Genomic DNA, 21,472 nt, shown 5'->3' with positions numbered 1-21,472 from the left:
GTATACATATATTTTTGCTCAGGGTTTAATTATACTCTGGTACATTTTTTTAGTTTTACATTTGGTTTGCATTATATAAACAATTTAAAGTTTAAAAAACGTTGTTGCTGTAGTTCATGATAATATGTTTATAATAAATGAAAAACAACGACCCCCTCCCCAGTGTGTCATATGACACGGCTGCAATCACGTGATAACATACAAACACTCAAACTCAACAGAGGAGGGATACTGGCTTCACTGCTCATTTATCATCCAACACAAACTGTTATTTCTTCGGTCTTGTGAAAGTACGGTAAGGTTGCTAATATCTTCCGGTTTATATTGATGTCGTGATGTTTTCTAGTTTAGGTTTATTCCCGCTGAGCTCCCGCGCTTCCGTCGCAAACAATGAGAAACTGATTCAATGTATCAGCAGTTTAGAAGAAAGTTAACTGAGAATTATACATTTCAGTTACTAACTACTATTCTTCCCAATAATAAAAACATATTTACTGCTTCAACGAATGGAAGCTGTAGAGGAAAAGACGACATTGCTAATAGTGTAATGATGTCAATTTGGGTATTGTCTAAAATTAAAAAAATGAATATCCGAACAGTCATGTGCTTTTTATTTGTTACCAAAGGCTCCAAAGTCATCACATGATTTGCTGATTATTTAGGTCATTGTTTATTTAGTGCTGGGTGATGAGATTAGTGTCTGTTAAGCATGTTAGGGGGTACTTTGTTGTCAGCATCTTTCAAATTGGTTGAACTTTGTCTTTTACAAAATACCTTTACACTGATGATATCAGGTGACACATTTACCATTGTATTTACAAATGAATAACATGGTACTGTCATGGTGCATGTCTTATTTCCTTTTTATAGTGGGTTCATACAGTAGTAGTAAATGTCTACACAGTTGTCCTTATTAAATGCATTGGTCCTGTTGTCTATAGGAAGTGGATTTCCGTACTTTTCCTATAGATAAAATCAATAAGATTGTGAATCTATTCTAGAGATATTGTGTGTTACATCCAGAGTTGGAACTTAACCTTAAAATATGGGTCATTTAGCACAACAGTGATTTATAACTGCACAACAATTTTTTTTTTTAAATTTTCTTTTTTTGTGTGTGTGTGTGTATATACATGTATTGGATTTATTGACTTGTTTTGTGTGTTTGTATTTTAGGGCAAGAAAGGAGGAGTTCATGGGTATCAATCTGACATTTTGAACAGAATTAGTTTCGTAGAACTGCCGAAAATTACCGAAAACAATGGTGAGTATTTTTTTATTAAGTCATATCAATCAGGAAAAGAAACACAATATTAACAATAAACAATATTAACAAAAATTACAATAAAAAAAAAAAGAAGCCTTGCAATAAATAATAATGACGTGCATACAAATAATCTAGTCACATATTGCATATAATATTATTCTTAGACCACTAACCATGAAAGTTCACTTTTTCACCAATAAATGATAAACACACACACACACACTGCAGAAGTTCTCAGAGATGAATTGTCCTTTGTTAGTTGGCTGATGAAGGGTTTTGTTGGCAGTTAAATGATAGTTTATGTATACCATTATAAGAGTGTAGTCAATCAATAGGCAAAGGTGATGCAGGCAGAGATCAATGAGGTGCATCACAGTTCAACCGGCAGGTCATTTCAATGAGGTCTTTCCTAAGTCCAAGGTTCAGGCAGTGTCATATGAAGTATCCCGTGTCTTACAATTGGAGTTGGTATCAGTTCATCCTCTGAAGTACATCGTAAAACACTGAAGTAGCACCAGCTGTAGTTTCATCATCACTCAATGACACGGAGCAGGATCTGGCCGGCTCTGGTAACCTCGGGATATGAATCGGGGAAACATATAGAATAATATTAGTGTAGATGCCATTCAATTTATTGCTGAGTTATAGATCATGATCCCTGTTTCTGGTTCAGGCAGACCTAACTAAAGCAGCCTAATTGTGAGTTGATGGATACATTAGGTGTATGCCTAGCTAAATAGATGAGTCTTTAGTCTAGACTTAAACTGAGTGAGTGTGTCTGCGTCCCGAACAGTGTTAGGGAGACTATTCCATAGATTAGGAGACAAATACACAGCCAAATCCCTGGTGTTAAATGCACACTCCTGGTGTTTAGCTGGGTCTCACTCGCTGGTGGTAAAAACTAACACTGAAGCAGAGTTTAAGCTACAGCAGATCAATAAATAAAGTAGGTTCACTCTCTTGAGTGATGATTGATCGTTCGAGATGACTACACACACACCTCCACTGTCATTGGAAAGGCACAACAACGTCTTTATTTTCTGAGAAGATTAAAGAAAGCAAGATTGCATCAGAAACTTCTTGTGTACATATATCGATGTGTACTGATATACTGCATCACATCTTGGTACGGCAGTTGTACAAGAGAGGAACAGAGGGCTCTGCAACAAGTTACCAAAATATCATCAGCACACGTTTACCATCAGTTGAGGACATTTATTTGTCCAGATCTCACCCTGCATACTACGTCTTTGATCTCCTCCCTTCAGTCTTCAACTTAAACCAGCAACCGGGCCAATTGGTTGCTTAGGAAGTCTAACTGGAGACACCCAGCATGCATATTTTACTAAATTATGACAGTTTTGGTGCAAAATATCTTTTTACATTATCAGTGGACCTCAGGGAAGATAATAAAACTATATATATATATATATATATATATATATATATATATATATATATATATATATATATATATAAAAAGAGCATTTCATGACCCATTTGACATAGAAACTGAAAACATATCATGAAAAATATATATTGCCTTAATTGAAATTATCCTAGATTACAAAACAAATTGTGTGAGCTTGAAAGTGTTTTTGATTCAGTTACAAGTGATCTGTGATTCATATTGCAGTGCATTTTAACGGCTGTAAATTAGAGGGTTTGTCTTCAAATGGTTTTAAAGGTTTGACAATAAACACAAAAGTAATTAATGGTCACTTTTCATCCTCTCCCTCTCCTTTTCAGGTGCGTGCTGTTTTCGCAGCATTACTGTGTGTGCTTCTGAACGTATGCAGTGCTCTGATTTGTCCTGATGGGGGAATGTGTGAAGATGGAAACACCTGCTGCCAAACACCGTCAGGAGGGTACGGCTGCTGCCCTCTTCCTAACGTAAGTGTGTGTTTTAGATATATATGTGTGCACAAGGGAGTGCATTGCTTTACCTTTTTTGTGTCAGTGAGCAAAATATACATTCCTTTCTATGTAAACTAAGTTCACCACAATTAATTTTCAACAACTTTAAAAGAATGGTTCCCACACAAAGGAAAATTGTAATTTCACACTAGTTTTTAACAGCAAGAGGGTGAATAATTGATAGAATTTTCATTTTTGGGTGATCCCATTAATATGTGCTTGTTGCAGACAAATAAACAATGTGCACATTTATATGAATTGGCTCTTGGTTTGTGTGCATGTTTGCAGGCAGAATGCTGTTCGGATCACTTGCATTGCTGTTATGAAGGCACTCTGTGCGACTTGGAACATTCTAAGTGTGTGAACAAAACGCATGTTTTAGACTGGGTGGTAAGAGTCGCCACAAAGCAGGTAACACCCATGTCCATGTGCACACCTACAGACCCAGATAAGCCGTTCTTAAATAATCAGTGTTGAAATGGTTCTTGTTCTCCTTTTGTTTCCAGCAAGCCGTGTTTTGTCCGGATCAAGTGTCTGAGTGTCCTGACGACACCACCTGCTGTCAGATGCCTGATGGGAGCTGGGGCTGCTGTCCTATGAAGAATGTAAAGCACCCTTTTGTTCATATTTCTTTGTTTGAATGCTGTCACACTGTATGAATGTTTAGCCAGACTCATGGCATAGAGTTAGGTCCTCATTGCAGCTTTTTCTGGTTAAGGACCACTCACTTAGACAGGAAGAGACTGTCTGAGCGGCGTGTAATGCGTCCAACTACAGTGGGATTATCTGAAATGCATAGACCACAATAATAGGATGTTGTGGAGAAAATGTATTCAGATAGTGGCGTGGCCGTCTCTGGGAACGGAAAACATAAAAAATTGTGGGAAATGTTTTTAGGCTTGTGATCAGAATCTTTAGTAATAAGTTATTTTCACGAAAATAGCAACAGAAAACAAAGCAGAAAATACGATTCTGCCCAGGGTGTGAATATCTAAGTAAAATAATCTTCTGGGTTTAATCCAAGTTAAGCTTAATCAAAATATTTGTGCCATAATTCCCAAACCAAAAAAACAATGAATTGTGACGTTTCAAAAATATGCATGATTTTGTTACACCGTAGACCCTAATTAATCCACATTTTTGGACTCGCACATTTGTTTTATAATGCAAAGGGGTGTTGACATCACCTGATTTTAGATGGGACAAAGTAGCTTATTATAAAGCAGTCATAAGGTATCAATTTTCCTTTATATTTTGACATGAGGTCGTGCTACTATAAAAACATACTTTAAATTTAAAAACTTAATCCCCAAAACAATAAAAGCATTTATTAAAACCAAGCTGCAGAAACGCCTCTTTCTCTACTTCCGTGACTACCCCACGTCATTTGGGGGCCCGTTCATTTACGCCTCTACAGTGAAAAAACATCAACCCCTACTTAACATCATCACACTCTTCCTCGAGATTGAGAGCGAGAGCAGGACAGACAGGCCTAGCGTGGCATAACTATTCCTGAACCCCAAAGGGGACCCATCTGAACTATTTGTAATTGTTTTGTATATAAACATGCACTAGACAGATGTCTTTGACCATTGTCATGTATCTCGTCTGCTTTTAAAAGATGCATTGTCAAGTTACAACTCTGAAAGTAAGCAAGCCATGCTTTCATTCAGCTGCTGTGCCTCTTGTTGTACATTATGGATGCTACCAGTGTAGACGGCATCATTGATTATAATAGGTTCTAATGTTTTTGACAAGACGTGCCCCCGATTGAGTTTCAATTATGGCTGTATTTGAGGGGCTGCACAATGGTAGCCAATCATAGCAGTGGGTATATATGTTGAAGTTTTAAGGAGGCGCTTAGGCCAAAACCAAGTGTGGGTGGCCAGAGACAGGGTAGAAAACGATCATATATTACCAAAGTATTATTATTTCACGATGTAATCCCAGAAATTATATTAAGGCAGCCAATCAGATTAGATTTTGCCAGATTGAGAAAGTGCTTTCCAGTTTTGTGTGCAATATACATCAGACAGGCAATCAATGAGTGTGTTGTCTGAAGCAGAGACTGCACTTTACCGTATATGGTTATTGATACATTTGTATTCATTTGTACTTTCTTTCCTTGGCGTGTGTTTAGGCTGTTTGTTGTGAAGATAAACGACACTGCTGTCCTGAGGGAACAACCTGTGACCTCGAACATTCAATGTGTTTGTCTGACACCTATGGCCCCTCCCCTCTCTGGAGGAAGTTTGCCGCCCGACGTAGGATGCCGTCAGAGAAAAAAGCAGGTATGACTGTGACTAACATAGTTAGTTAGTTTTATCAAATTGCTCCTCCCAGGGGGCTTGGGTAGCTCAGTGAGTAAAGATGCTGACTACCACACCTGGAGTCAAAAGTTTGAATCCAGGGCGTGCTGAGTGACTCTAGCCAGGTCTTCTAAGCAACCAAATTGGCCTGGTGGCTAGGGAGGTTAGAGTCACATGGGGTAACCTCCACGTGGTCGCTATAATGTGGTTCGCTCTCAGTGGGACACGTTGTGAGTTGGGCGTGGATGCTGTGGAGAATAGCATGAAGCCTACACGTGCACTAGGTCTCCGCTGTAATGCATTCAACAAGCCATGTGATGAGATGCACGGATTGACGGTGTCAGACGCGGAGGCAACTGAGATTCGTCCTCCGCCACCCGGACTGAGGCGAGTCACTACGCCATCACGAGGACTTGGGGCGCATTGGGAATTCCAAATTGTGGAGAAAAGGGGGAGGAGAAAAAAACAAAACAAAAATGGCTCCTCCCAAGTTGTGTCCACCAATTCAAATGTAATATGACAGACAAACATAAAAAAAAAAAATGATTTTAATTCTGTCATTATTTACTCACCTTTATGTCACTCCAAACATGTATGAATTTCTTTCTTCTGTGAATAGTGACTACAAAGTGTCAAGCTTGGAAAAAAAGAGCAAAAAAGTGCCATAAAACCACCGCAAAAGTAATTAATACGTCTCGCACACTATAACCAAATATCATGACGTCATGTTTGGTCACCAGATGATGAGAACCAACGAGGTTTGATTTTATCAACATATTTGATGTAAGCATGTCATTTATGATGTTACTTGAATTGAGAGTGAATGACGCCTTAAATTGATATTGATTACTCTGTGTGACGAGGAGGGCGGGTTAATTAGCCAAGATAGGGATAATGACGAGCCGGAGGTGCCAGTTTGTGAGAGAGAGAGACTTACGCAGCCAGGTTGTGTGTGTCTTTATGTTTTAAGTTAATTTATATCATTAAACTTGAGTGTTCAGCTGGTTCCCACCGCCTCCTTGCCCGTCCTTTATCTGTTACACTCCGAATATGGTGTTATTATTTGGTAACAGTTCTTTTTTCGAGCTTGACAGACCAGAGTCTCTCTTCACTTTCATTACATTGCAAATAAACCCTGTGAAGACTTTATAAAAGTGTACTTTTTGAAGAAAAGAAAGTCATTCAGGGTTGGAGCAACATTAGGGTGAATAAATAATGACATCATTTTCATTTTTGGGTGAAGTATTCCTTAAAATATCTTTTTCACAACATTTATTTACGCGTACGCGTACAACAGAATAGCCATTGTGATGAACAATGGTGAAAACCAACGTCACTGTGTTTTTGATCAGTAATGCATGTGCAGGTACTATCATAACACTGTTTACTAAACTAGGAATTTCTGATTATTAAGTGTCTTTCCTTCTCCCTTCACAAGGAGCTTTTAACCACTATCTCAGTAGTTAATGCCATCTTGCTTGCATTTATTGGTTATGCGTACTTTATTGCAGCGAGTCAACTTCCTGTCCTTTTTTAATAGTATATAAATTTTTCTTGTAGGAATTAGAAATGAATTTGGTGTAAAATGCTTTTCCGTTTTACACTAGTCGATTGTTATGGATGTTTTATTTTGATCTTGCAGTTGTAAGCGCAAAGGAGCTGCCAACAGAGCCCAGCGGCAGTAGCAATGGTAAGACTGAGGTTTTGATTTATAATTAAATATTTGTTCTAGTTCTTTATTCATCATGATGTTTTGTTTGTTGAAACTTGATAATTGATGTGTTTGTGTGCACACAGGTATCTGTCCAGATCAGGTTTCCACATGTCCAGATGACACAACATGCTGTCAGCTGGTCAGCGGAAGCTATGGATGCTGCCCAATGCCAAAGGTGCTTCCTGTTTGTCTAGAAGCATATTTTATTATTTTTCCCTTTCAATAGGGTTTAAGTGTTCAAGTCATATTTCATGGTTGCTCTCTGGTTGTCACAGAGATACAGACTGTAAGCATGAATGTATATTCATCTGTAAATATGTGTGTTCTTTGCAGGCTGTATGCTGTTCTGATCATTTGCATTGCTGCCCAGAGGCTACAACTTGTGACCTCATCCACAGCACCTGTGTGTCGGCCAATGGTGTCACATCAATGGCCAAAAAGATTCCAGCCCTCTCTTCCGTCAAGCCCAGAGGTAAAGTCTATTCACTCAGTACAACTTCTTAATTGCAAAAGTGCAATCAAGTAAACTTGGCTCTGAGAAAAGATCTACCATCTTTTGTGTGCAAATGCTGCATCTAATGCGTTCAAATTCACACATTAAGTATGGAATAAGTTGAGGCCATAATAACTTGGGAAAAGTTTTAAATTGTAAATGCTCCTATAGAGGAACTTTAAATTGCTGTGCTTAACCTAAAAGTTTGATTTCCTTATTGTTCCTTCTCATTATTTATCTGAGTGTTTCTTCAACATCAGGCAGTTTCATGTCCCAGGGGTTGATTTTTACTAAAACTAACAGATTTAATCTTTATTTTTATGTGACGGTCACATTAAAATGGACGTTTTACCAGGCCTTCATCATTTATGTTTGGTACTTTTCAAATGACTTGCCTGTAGATTTGACTGTTTTAGCCTTGACCCAGACTTTCATTTTAAACTATGAAAATCCACTATAATAATACATATTGTTACATGTTTAAATCTACGAAAATGTAACCAATGCGGGAAATAAACATAAACCATTTCAACATGTATTGTGTGAAAATTATATCTAACGATTTTTCAAAAACTGTCCCACAGTTGTGCCGTCATTTTCCACCACACCAAACAATTTGTTCCCTAATAAAGTCTTTTCAGAAGTTCGTTTTTGTTAACCAAGTGGACAAGTGTTATTGAAGAGCATGCTTGAGATGAAATATGAGAAAATTCATGACAAATACCACTTGTGAGCAAAATATGTTTATTGGAGGATATTTCCAATCTAGCAGTTATTTTTCCAAAAGTGTGAAAATCTTATTTAATAGTGTTTATTGTGGATACATAAAATGTTAGCTATGAAATTACCCTTAGCAAGACAAATGAGTCGCATAAACATTCACCGTTGGACCTTGTTAACAGATAAATTTAATAAACTAGTGAGAGTGTGAAAAGTGTTCTAACAGGATTTTACGCGTAGAAATTCACAGAGCTAAAAGTGCCCGAAGTTGAAGAAACATCTATTGTTTATTATCGATATTTTCTAATGTGTTGGATCGCTGAACTTTTAAACTTCAATACAATTTCCTCACTTGGATCAATAGAGTGTGTGTGTAGCAGCTCCGTGAAGTGTTTTTGGGAGTAAATGTTCAGTACATTTTATACAGATATTATAATTCTATAGTCATTGAGTTTAATAGATTTATAGGGATAATTGATAAAATGTACAGAACATTTACTCCCAAAAACAAGTCTTGTGCTACGTAAAGAATAATATTCGTAGTGTTTTGGAGTTGGTTTCTTGTCTCTAGTTCAAAGAGTCTCTAGAGTCTTGTCATGAAAGGGATATTTTTAAGAACATTTCAAATTTGTTGTGATGTCATATCAAATTGTTTAATTGATTTATAGGGCTAATAAAATTGATATGACAAAAAAATCTCTTTTTTTTAATTTTTTAATTCAGCTTTGTGCTAGGCAAAGAAAACCTACTCATTGCGTGTCCAGGTTGGTTTGGCTTGAAAATGTGATTTGCACGGAGAGTTTAATGGGTATTGTCACGAATGTCAAATATAAAATTAACTTTGCTGCACTCACAAATACAGGGCATAAGTGATTTGGATTTGAAGCTTGAAGTTACTGCCAATTATCAAACTGTCAATATAATAGTTACAACGTTTGTTTTAACGGCACAAACCGAGCACAAACGACCAGTTTGGATCAATTTGAGTGGAATGGGGTGGAGAGTGACATCACACTGCCCAAAAATGAATGCTTAATATCTCAAACACCAAACCAGCACAAACATTCTTTTTTCAAGCACAAACACCGCAGAAACAAATTGAATAGTTTTGGTGATTATTTAATTATATGGGGTGCCAACTTCACTGAGTTGTGTGTGTGTGTAGATATTTATTTGTTTTTTGTTCTCATTTACACTTTTTTCTCTCTGTAGAAAATATTGTTCCCTGTAATGAAACTGTAGCATGTGAAAGTGGTACCACTTGCTGTAAGACAGAAGGCGGCACCTGGGCATGCTGCCCCCTACTGGAGGTATGCTGACTTTATTTCAAGTAAACATTTGCAGTTTGATAACTGAGGCTATAACAAAGGTTCTAGTTCACATGTTATCAATATCCAAGGTCAAACCCACCATTTTTACAACACAAAGGTTATGTGCTGGTAATGCATTGCAAATATTGTAGGTTTGAAGCGGTTTGGATGACGTATGAACTAGAAACATCTCATGAGATTAAAGAGGAACTTGTATATTCAAAAAGGCCCAAGCATGATACAAGGATTTCAATATTGGCAATCCAGCAATCGGCTAATGTGTGTTGAACCACTGTTTTCTCAACTTCAAGTTAACTCTGAATGGTTGCATCAACAGATATAAACTGATTGTTTTACAATTAGTTTTTTTTATACTCTCCAGGCCGTGTGTTGTGAGGATCATGCCCACTGCTGTCCTCATGGCACTGTGTGTAACCTCATTACGGCCACTTGCGATGACCCAGCTGACCTTTTGATGTCTGTACCCTGGGTAAAGAAGGTGTCCACTTTTCCAATGGCTCCAGAATCACCCAATCATAAATGTGACGAGACGATGTCATGTCCCGATGATTCTACATGCTGCAAACTATTGACTGGAGGCTGGGGGTGCTGCCCACTGCCAGAAGTAAATAGCTTTTTATTTTTCCCATTTTAAAATCTGCCAATTATTTGTGTAAAACTCAACAGCACTATTCTCAAAAGAATCTTGAAGTGCAGCTTGAAGCAGTGCTGAAATCACTATAAACATTTACTGGGTTTCCATCCACAGTCCACATATTTTATGCATATTTTGGGATAATGCATAAAAAATGCTGGATAGAAACACCAAGATGTGGTTTAAAATTTGCACGTATATGCTCACTTGAGGTGGATACTTTTTATTTACATGTTTTATTTTTTATTTATTCTGTGAGAAGATGTGCATAAATTATGATGGAAACAATTTATTAATAAATAAATGTAATAACAGTTTTATTATGTCTAAAAACAAAAAAGAGCCACAGTGGCTTCCCCAGTTGCTTCAACTTTCTATTCCTTTATATTTTGTGGCAATTTCCAAGGATATTATATTTTTGTTCTCTTAAATGCTTGGAATGAAACCACTGCTTGATTATTTGCCACAAAGTAAATTTGTAATTTGGATGGTAACACAATCCAGAATTGTAGTTTCAAAGGCAGGTTCTTAGGGGCCATTCAGACCAAACACGTTCTTGCATTAAAAAAACGCAGGTGTCTCCAAAAGCTTTTTTTAATAGTTGAAGTTCTTTTCAACTTGACATAGCTTCTGAAAACCAGCATTCCTGTACGAGATGCTGAACAAATGGCAAAGGCGGAGCAATGGTCAAAGATACCCACCTAGGGCATGTTTGCTTAGGAAATCAATTGAAAAACTACAGACAGATGCAAAAACCTGTTCAGTGTGAACAGCCCCTTAATCTTTAACTAGCACATACCCAATCTTGAAAGTTTTGTGAGATCCCTTGCATTGAAGCGTACCAAGTTAAAAACCTCATGAAATGTATGAAGTCAGTTTTTGTCAAGATCAGTGAGATTTACTGGGATTGTGTTAATTGTTATATTTTATTTCCAGGCAATTTGTTGTGAAGACCATATCCACTGTTGCCCCCATGATACTGTGTGTAATCTGGCTGCCAGTTCCTGCGACAGTGCCAGTGATCAGGGTCCCCGTTTTTCTGTGCCTTTGGTGAGAAAGATTGCTGCAGTGACCCTGCCATCACAGAATCAAAGCTGCGATGACACATCACTCTGTCCAACAGGGACAACCTGTTGCAAACTAAACGCAGGAGCATGGGGATGCTGCCCTCTGCCACAGGTACATACTGGTGCATATGTGCCAACTTTTTCCTCTCTATACCAGGCATACAAATAAGTCTGGCCCACTTAACAGCTTATTTTGTGCCAAGAACTGCCCACTCAGACAGGAAGAAGCCTTTAATGCACACAAGCTCCCAGAAATTGCTTAAAGCCAGCCAATAAATTTAGATGCTGCGTCAAGTTAAACGTAGTTTGAAACTTAAAAAAAACAGCGTCTCGTGATTCCTGCCATCTGTTGTGCTCGGTCCAGTTATTATTACACACAAGAGTGCGTCATCTGTGATAGGCTGTGCTGCCTGATGTATTTGTTGATTTGACAAGGCATGATTAATTGAGTTAATTTTTAAATCATCAATTGTACTAAATTAACGTATTGCATCGACAGCCTTAGTTAAAACTAAGTGTAGGTGTGGTTCTTTATATACAAGTGTGCATGCCAGCCACGAAGATTGTAGCTAGCCAGGTTACCATCTTAATGTTACAAATTAATATCTTCGAAAGCTTGTTTTACAAAAGTACACTTTTTTTTTTTTTCTTTCTTTTTTTTTTTGGATAAGTGTATGATGCTCAACACTAGGGAAGGAGGTATTGCCCCAAGTGAAGGAGTTCAAGTACCTCGGGGTCTTGTTCACGAGTGAAGGGACAATGGAGCGTGTGGTTGGCCGGAAGGCGGTATTGCACTCGCTCTATCGCACCGCTGTCACGAAAAGAGAGCTGAGCCGGAAGGCAAAGCTCTCGATCTACCGGTCAATTTTCATTCCTACCCTCACCTATGGTCATGAAGGCTGGATCATGACCGAAAGAACTAGGTCGCGAGTACAAGCGGCTGAAATGGGTTTCCTCAGAAGGGTGGCGGGCTTTGCCCTTAGAGATAGGGTGAGGAGCTCAGTCATCCTTGAGGAGCTCTGAGTAGAGCTTTGCGTTGAAAGGAGCCAGTTGAGGAGGTTTGGGCATCTGGTAAGGATGCTCCCTGGGCGCCTCCCTAGGGAGGTGTTTCAGGCACGTCCAGCTGGGAGGAGGCCTCGGGGAAGACCCAGGACTAGGTGGAGAGATTACATCTCCACACTGGCCTGGGAACGCCTCGGGGTCCCCCAGTCAGAGCTGGTTAATGTGGCTCGGGATAGGGAAGTTTGGGGCCCCCTGCTGGAGCTGCTGCCCCCGTGACCCAACTTCGGATAAGCTGTTGAAGATGGATTAATGGATGATGCTCAACACAAACTTAAAGATTGCATTTTTACAACAAATACAGATTACCTACTGATTTGTCATCTGCCTGATTGTTGACCAACTTCCATGCATGTAGTGTAAAAACGTGTTTCTAGTGTGCTTTTATTTGTACGGAACAAAAAATGTCTGCTGCTTCCATTTTATAAATTATGCTTGAGACTACACATGTACTGCTCATTAATATTATACCTGTATGTATTCTCTGCTTTCAGGCTGTGTGCTGTGGTGATCAGGTGCACTGCTGTCCACAGACCTACAAGTGTGACTTGACTCACAAAACCTGTGTTCATCCTGGCCTTACCAGCATACCCTGGTTGAAGAAGCAGCCTGCACTGAGCGTGACGCATCGGTCTGAACCTAATGCTGTTGCAGCACTGGCGGGAAAGGGGCACAGGCATATGTGTGATGATCATACCAGCTGTCCCAGAGACGATACCTGCTGCTTTATGAACAAACTCGGCAAGTGGGGCTGCTGTCCTTTGCCAAAGGTTAGACATTAAATTATTCATGCACATACACCCATGACAGGAGAAATACAGACTCCACTTTTCACCTGCATATCATCTACATTAATGTCTCCAAAAACTAGTGAGCTGCCTTGTTATCTACTATCAACAAAATCACATAGTCTTTCTATTAGAAAGGGGTGTGGGACGATCGGATTTCATATGAGGTGGAGGGGGAAAGAATCCTGTTTGTGGCAGAGCAACCTATTCAATGTTTAGGTCAAGTCATTAGTATTTGTATAGCGCTTTCACGACCACATCATTTCAAAGCAGCTGTACAGAAAATCATGCATGAAACTGTAATATCTATAATGACAAAAAAATGCAGCCAGCTGCCATATCATCCTGTAGCTAAAGACTGGTTGCCTACTGAAGCTAAGCATGGCTGAGCCTGGTCAGTTCCTGGATGGGAGACCTCCTTGGAAAACTAATGTCGCTGCTGGAAGAGGTATTAGGGAGTCCAGCAGGGGGTGCTCAGTTGTTTCTAATGCCCCAGTATAGTGATGGTGATGGGCACACTATACTGTAAAAAGGCACCTGTCTTCGGAGAGACATTAAACTGAGGTCCTGACTCTCTGTAGTCATTAAAAATCCCAATTGGCCCCTTATCAATCATGGCTTCCAAATAATCCCCATCCATTAATTGGCTCTATCACTGCACTATCTCCTCTCCACCAAACGTTGGTGTGTGGTGAGCATACCGGTTTACTATGGCTGCTGTTGCATCATCCTGGTGGATGCTGCACACTGGTGGTGTTTGAGAAGAGTCCCCTTTTCACTGTGTAAAGCGCTTTGAGTGTAGTGTCAGAAAAGCGCTATATAAATGTAACGTTCATTCATTTATTCAAAAGAGGCTAATATTATCTTATTTCTTGGTTCTTGTCTAAACTCTGGCAGCTGCATTTTTAACCTATTGAAGTTGCTGGACATCCTCCCAGTAATGCATTACAATAATCTAGTCTTGAATGCATTAATTCGTTTTTCGGCATCAGCAACAGAGATATTTCTGAGGTGGAAGAATGCTGTTCTATAAACACTGCAAATTAGATTTTCATGTCTCGTGTCAAAAATCCAATGATGCTGGTAGTGACAATTCTCTCTGAACAATCAGTGATGTGCAGGGTTTTGACGTCACATTTAGTATCGGCTCGGCTTGTTGGAAGCTCGACCGAGGTGGTACTAAAAAAAGTACCATGTACTTTGCACAGTGGAAAACCCCCAAAAAGTGAGCAGAGTCAAGTCGAGTTGTACCGTGCAGTGGAAAAGCCACATTTGTTAAAAAGGGAGGTGCCGCACAAGGCACAGCATGGAGGGAAGCCAGATCAATCTTGGTGCCTGGAAGTGATTGGACAATGATGGCTGACCTTGGCCAGCAGCTAAAATTTCCTACGGAGGTTGCCATTACCTCCTTGAGGCCGGATGTAGTGTTGTGGTCTACTTCAGCTTGGAAAATAGTTATGATTGAGCTTACTGTTCCATGGGAATAGAGACAGCTTATGAGAGGAAGAAGTTAAAATATTCTGATCTGGTTGCAGAGTGTTGGGAAAATGGATTGAGGACTGCCACCTATCTTGTGGAAGTTGGGTGACGAGATTTATGGGAACATCAATGCAGCACCTATTTAGAGACTTTGGCAACATAGGAGCAGCTTTATGAAAGTCTTTGAAGAAATTTGCAGAGGACGCTGAGAAGGGAGTTTCAGGCTATGGTTAAGAAGGAAGGAGGAAACTGAGGAATAGGGAAACTGGGTGATATTTGGTGAGGGCTTGTGCTGAGATAGTATGCCATACTGAACCAGTGGCACTGAGTTACTGAGAGATACCCTGCCAGTGCCAGTAGGGCACTGAGGACACATCTCAGTGCCAGTTGGCCAACGGGTTGGCGCAAATGGTCGTGCCGAGTTATTATGACATATAGAACCTGGTTGCAAGTAATCTTTGAAGGAAGGATGTTTGGATGAGAGGTGTTTGAGGGGGTCCAGCAGCGGGGTGGCATGGAGACGTCCCTGACCACTACCCCACCACCTGGATATATTCAGAGATTAATGGGGCAAAACATTGAAGATGGGTGGCTCCCAGATGATGACCCCGCGGCTGGGCTGAAGGCACTGGTGGAGGTGTGGCAGGCATTAATGTCCGGCAGGTTATTACACTGACCTGTTCATTCGACTTGGTTGATTCCCAAAAATATTGACGCTACCATGTTACTAAGCTAATGATTCATAATTTAATTCCCAAAGTGTTTGATGCTAGCATGTTGCTAAGCTAATCACTCATTATAGTTTATTTTTTAAAAGACTTTGACACTTAATTTGTTGCTAAGCAAATGACTCCATATCAGTTAATTCCAAAAACATTTGACACTTGTTGTTTTTGTTCCTCAATATATCCAATAGAAGTTTGTTCTACTCTCTTACCTCAGGAGCATGTCTATGATGCCTAAAAAATGCTGGCTAGGTTGGCCACTCACTAGTGTTTGGAACAGAGCCATAGAATTAACTTCTAGAATTGAATAAAAAAAATGTATGTCTTCTCTTTTAAGGCGGTGTGCTGCAAGAAAGACGATCTCTGTTGTCCGAGTGGTTACACGTGTAATGAGGAGAAAACGTCATGCTCTAAAGACTACCATGAGATCCCCATGTACAGGAAACAGGAGGCAAGGGTAACTGAGAGGTCAGAGGTGTTGTCTGGTGTTGAAGATGTGAAGTGTGATTCTACGACCAGTTGTGCGTCTGGATCTACCTGCTGTAAATTACCCACCGGGGAGTGGGGATGTTGCCCTCTTGTTAAGGTTTCTGTGCAAATCCTATTTCTGTGATTCTTTCTATAGAATTTAATCTGAGAAAGAATTAAATTTCTTTCTCAAATCAGGCACGCTTCCCTGATTTGTTGACTTTTCTCTCTCTGCAGGCTGTGTGTTGTTATGATCATACGCTTCCCTGATTTGTTGACTTTTCTCTCTCTGCAGGCTGTGTGTTGTTATGATCATACGCACTGCTGTCCACAGGGCTACACCTGCAACCTAGAGTTTGGAACCTGCATTAAACCCTCAGATGTGCACATTGTCGCTCTGACACAAAACCATAGACACTCGAACACACAGCCAGAAGAGGAGGTGATGTGTGATGCGTCATCACGCTGCTCGAACACACAGACCTGCTGTAGACTGTCAGACTCCACGTGGGCCTGTTGTCCATATAAAGAGGTATCAAACCAGACCTAACATAAACAAGCAATGCCATGAACGTTTGAATTTCTCTGAACATGAGCGATACCACTATTGACTGCTATCTTTAAAGGAATGCACACTGTTTTGCAGGTACAGCTGCAAAACAAAAACATTATTTATATATTTTAATCGCTTGCTAATCTTGTCTGTACAAGATTATTTCCAATTTTTGACCATGTAATGATGGTTAACCCTGTAACTTTCTCAAGGTATAACCAGAAGTTTATGTGCTTCAAATAATAGCGCTTCCACTAAAAGGACAATTTAGACATTTTTACAGTTCAAATAACACATTTTTGTACAAAATGATTGAATGTATTTGTTGTAACCAAATATGAGCTGCACATTGTTGCTTTTAAACCTGGAATGTCTTCCCCCATAGACTTCCATTTGTAAATTCATTACTGTAAATGGGATTTTTGTTTAAAAGAACTGAGAAATGAGCCAAAATAGACCTTTTTTCCTATTTTCTTGGTTTGGAATGTGAACGTAAACTACAGCAAGATGAATTACTATAAACTTACTATTATTATATTATTATTATTACTTTTGCGTTCCCATTTGTTCCAACAGCTTAAGACAAAATCCACGATTACATTTCCATTACTTTCCAAAAGAGGAAAGAAATGGAGAGAGAGAGATGGATTGTGAAAGTCAGAAGAAAGAAAAAGAGGCCAAATTTACTGGCAATTGCTCGGCAGATGTATTTGAAACCCCATCACAGCAGTGGCGACTAATTTTATTATTGTTAATGCCAGGATAATATAACTAAAATTACAAAAAAGTTTGCTAGATTTATGCCGCAAAATTCAAACGGATCATCACAGTCCATGAGAAGAGTCCACTATTTTCTAAGAGCTTAACTTGTATTGAACCTGGAACATACCCTTTTAGTAAAATACATTTTGTACTAAAATATGCAAACATTTAAAAAAACGATTTCTCTCTTTTTTGTAGGCTGTATGCTGCAACGATATGAAACACTGTTGCCCTGTGGGATACAAATGTGACCCAAAAGTGAAAGGTTGCACTAAAGTATCCTCACTCACTTGGTGGGACAATTCTCTTTAAGTGAAACTGAAAACACACATATATGTCCACCCACCACTGACTGACAAATACATACATGCAGTACTTTACACACAAACCCAACAATACATGTTTCATACAATATTGTCTTTTAAGATGCCCGCTATGTAATAAGGGAGCGATGCATCTAGTTTTTAAAAACATTTAGCTTTTTTTCCTGGAGTAAAATTGTATAGAACCTTATTTTAAAGCAGAAGAAACTGGAAAACTGTTTGTTTAAAGCCTCTGATTGTAACCGATTAAATTAATAATTAACTTTAAAGATCAGCCAACACTGAGTTCTGCAAGTTTCCCAGTTGCTTAAGAAATTCAGAGTACAGAATAATTTAAAGCAGAATTCAAGAATGCAAGACACTGAACTGAGAGCAGAACTAGAATGGATTATTTGAGGCTGAAACATTCTCAGAAATCCCCAACAATAGTTGTATAGATTTTTTAGACAATGTAACTAAATACTGCAACTGAAAACTGCAATCCGAAGCTTTTTAGGCTGATAGGATTTAACATCTGATTCGGAAAGATTTGGTTCCAAAATTATAACTGCGACTGCATTTGAGCCGTGACAAGAGGTGGACAAACATTTCAATCCTGTCATTTCTGGTTAAAGCCTCTGTTAAATTTCACATGTTTTAATGAAATAAAATGACCTGCTTTTCAATTAGCATGTTTCTATAGGATTAGTGAAGTCAGAAGCACTCAAATGCATTTTGAAAGATTTATCAATTTCTGAAATATTATTTAAGGTGAAATGCAAGTGTCATTCTGAATATTCACTACCACTGCTTACTTTGCTTTTGTGTTTTTTTTTTGTGTCTGATTTGTATTTTTACATTTATCAAAGGATAAAGTAAATCTGAATGTTGACCTGTGATACAATGAGGTCATATTGATCGTCTTTTTTATTTTTTATTCTTAGTTGTTGAAGTGGATTTATTTGTTTTGGGGTTAATAATTTTACCAGAAAAAACAATCTGAAATTAAAAACTTTAAAATAGATCATGCTGACTCGTTCATTTCTTGTATGACTGTTTTTGATAAACTCTGTCTGGTTGCCATGGCGGATGTGATTGGCCACTCGTTGCCGAGTGTTGCTGAGGTTTGTGACGCAAAGTTGAATGGAATATCTAGGAAATGTTCTTACAAGGATTGTGGGAGGATTTCTCACCAGTTTAACTAATGATTAACACACAAAACATCATAAAAAAGGGGAACAAATGTTAAGAAGGAAAAGTTCCTTCAGTGTTCGCCTTTTGACAAGTGTTTGAGTTTTAAGAGCGACTTCAAACTAATTTAACCAATCAGAGAGGCTGACACAGATATTCCAAATGGCAAGTTTCACAGTTTGGTGTGTGAATGTGTTTGAGGTCTCGCTTATACTGGCTAAAACACTGTTACCGTTAACTGTAAACCCATACTGGAGCTTAAAATGTCTTCATCAACCAAGTGTGTTTGATTCGAGGAAGAAAAACATAATCTTGGAAAAAGCTTACAGATTTACAGAGCCCTTTCCTGGCTGTTTCGGGTATGCTGACATTTTGTGTGTCAATGTGAGCACATGCATATATCAAGGCTGATACAAATTTGAAATGACTAAGTTCAATTGTTAGGAGCTAGTGGGTTTTTAAAAATAGAAAACAAACAGAAATGCATTCATTAGGATAATTTGAGCATGTCTATTTTGTTTGAAAACTGTCTTGTTAATGGAAATCCATGATGAAATTGTGTCTGTGTTTACTAGGGACAAATTTGTCCCTAAAAAAATAGCTAAATGGGACAAACTTCATTTGGGGACATTTCAGGACATCCTCACTTTGGAAAAAAAAATTATAAATGTCTTTTTATTATTATTATTGTTGTTCTTTTATAAATGCAAGCTATTTGCTAATTAGGTTTTGGTTTAAGATATAAGTTTCTTTCTATAATAACTAGTTTATTATTATGTATAATATAGACACTAGCACTTGCACTAGCATCGAACAGAATTGCAAAAAGAAACGTTTATTCAAACTGCTTTCTGAATACAAATGGCACAAAACTACATTTGTCACATTTTATTGTGAATGAAGCAATTGAGTTGAGGGAGTAATCGAACACGCTCATCTAAATCATCCTCTCTCATACTGTATCCAAATCACATATGTGAATCAGAACTTGTGGACTGTTCCCCGGTGATTTGCAAGCTTTTGGAGGACTTGAAGTAGTGAGTATAGACAGAACGCTGCTTATAACACTCCTGCACAAGAACTTCTATAGACACTTCTGTGTCGTCTGCATTAGATACTTCCTGTAACTGATGAAAGGGGACATGTCCCACCATTCGCACCCGTATATATCGCCTCTGGTCTGATTTTCTGATCCATTTTTAACAGTCTGAATTCTGGAACTTTGTGTCTACAATTGAACTTGAATTCTAGAGTCCGCTATGTTTCAACTTCTGTTTTTAACGTTTAATAGACTTGAAACATAGTTGAGGTGTATCGAAAAAATTTATCTATCATTCAAATTCTGCATCATATTGCGTCCCATCCACACTACATGATTTAAGATTAAGATTCAACTTTATTGTCATTGTACAGAGTACAGGTACAGAGCCACTGAAATGCAGTTGTTTTCGCATATCCCAACTAAGCTGGGGTCAGAGTGCAGGGTCAGCCATGAAACAGTGTCTCTGGAGCAGATAGGGTTAAGGGCCTTGCTCAATGGCCCAACAGTGGTACCCTGGCGGTGCTGGAGCTTGAACCCCCGACCTTTTGGTCAGTAACCCAGTGCCTTAACCGCTGAGCCACCACTGGCCCCCACATTTACCCAAGTACAACATTCAAGAACAAAAACAGTCACGCTTACCTGATTGTCGCCTAAAATAAAGCCTGTGGTAATGTAAAGTAAAGCTCCAGTAATGTCATTATCCTGGACATAAGTTTGCGGTAACAAAAAGCGTCCCTCGAATCTACTGGGGATAAATGATTTCAGAGAAATACAGAATAAATCCATCCATATATGGCTGGAAGATGTAAGCGGTGAGAGTTTAAAGATCAGAGAGCGGCCGAAAGTGAAAATCGGACACATTGCCATGGGGATCAGCGAGCAGGTAATAAATATCTAATTCATTTAAATTCAGATATGCATTTAATCAAGGCTGCATGAACTCAATGTGATGAGATGGACTCAGAACTATGCCTGCCACCTCAACTGAACTCCAACTCTTTTTATCTGTATTTGTTTTTTTTGTGTATCATAGATATCTATGAGAACCTTCAGTTTGGCCACTCTGGATGGGTGGCTGGTTTCTCCAGACACAGAGGTGTGTGAGTCAGGCATGTGGTTGCAGTGTGGCCCTGCTCCTGACAGAAACTCCAGTTGGGACTGGAGGGTCAGAGAGGGAAAACTAGAGCTGCAAGACTATGATGAACATTCGGATACCTGTTCAACTCTGCCACTCTCGCAAGAGTGACCTGCACAAACAGTCTGGAGTTTTAGACGTCCCATTCCATTATATTTTAGCTGATACTCACTTTATTTGTTTTTGGTTTTGTTAATCAATTCAGTCCATGTGCATCTTCATACAATGTGAGCAAATGTGTAATAACTTGTAGTTTAATTGAAGCGGTAACTCACAGTTAAGTAGTTTTGAGATTTTTAACTAGTTTAACCCTTGAGCGATCTTTGGGACATTTTTGCCTTTTTTTAAAAAAATTATCTTTTTGTCTGTGTAAATGCCAACGGCATAAATTTGAATTTTAATATTTCAACCTCAGTTCCTATAATACATCTATAATACACTGTGTTCACAAAACAGTTACACTCAGGACATTAAGGACAAATATGCCCCCATTGAAACCCATTAAAACGGCAATAT

The 21,472-nt window shown here is 38.8% G+C and overlaps 1 protein-coding gene across 1 annotated transcript; it reads left to right on the top strand.

Annotated features, from left to right (window-relative positions):
* The first annotated feature begins 187 nt into the window (after positions 1–187).
* On the top strand, positions 188–18,587 carry grnb (granulin b). The gene is made up of 16 exons (XM_052113784.1): positions 188–295; positions 1,177–1,264; positions 3,017–3,160; positions 3,473–3,595; positions 3,691–3,789; positions 5,325–5,475; positions 7,136–7,183; positions 7,291–7,382; positions 7,541–7,679; positions 9,633–9,730; positions 10,113–10,355; positions 11,322–11,564; positions 13,006–13,281; positions 15,841–16,089; positions 16,267–16,503; positions 17,485–18,587. The coding sequence occupies exons 2-16, from the start codon at positions 1,262–1,264 to the stop codon at positions 17,596–17,598; spliced, it is 2,259 nt and encodes a 752-aa protein (XP_051969744.1). The 5' UTR covers positions 188–295; positions 1,177–1,261; the 3' UTR covers positions 17,599–18,587.
* The last annotated feature ends 2,885 nt before the right edge of the window (positions 18,588–21,472 follow it).

This window comes from Xyrauchen texanus, chromosome 41 (genome assembly GCF_025860055.1).
Source record: "Xyrauchen texanus isolate HMW12.3.18 chromosome 41, RBS_HiC_50CHRs, whole genome shotgun sequence".
NCBI lineage: Eukaryota > Metazoa > Chordata > Actinopteri > Cypriniformes > Catostomidae > Xyrauchen > Xyrauchen texanus.
Note: the sequence above shows the minus strand (reverse complement) of the source record. Positions and strands in the feature narration are given on the sequence as shown.

Excerpts from the sequence above, each read along its gene's own strand:
- grnb (XM_052113784.1), top strand. Across the intron at positions 5,476-7,135 it reads GCCGTCAGAGAAAAAAGCAG|TTGTAAGCGCAAAGGAGCTG; the intron begins GTATGACTGTGA and ends TTGATCTTGCAG. Across the intron at positions 7,680-9,632 it reads CTCTTCCGTCAAGCCCAGAG|AAAATATTGTTCCCTGTAAT; the intron begins GTAAAGTCTATT and ends TTCTCTCTGTAG.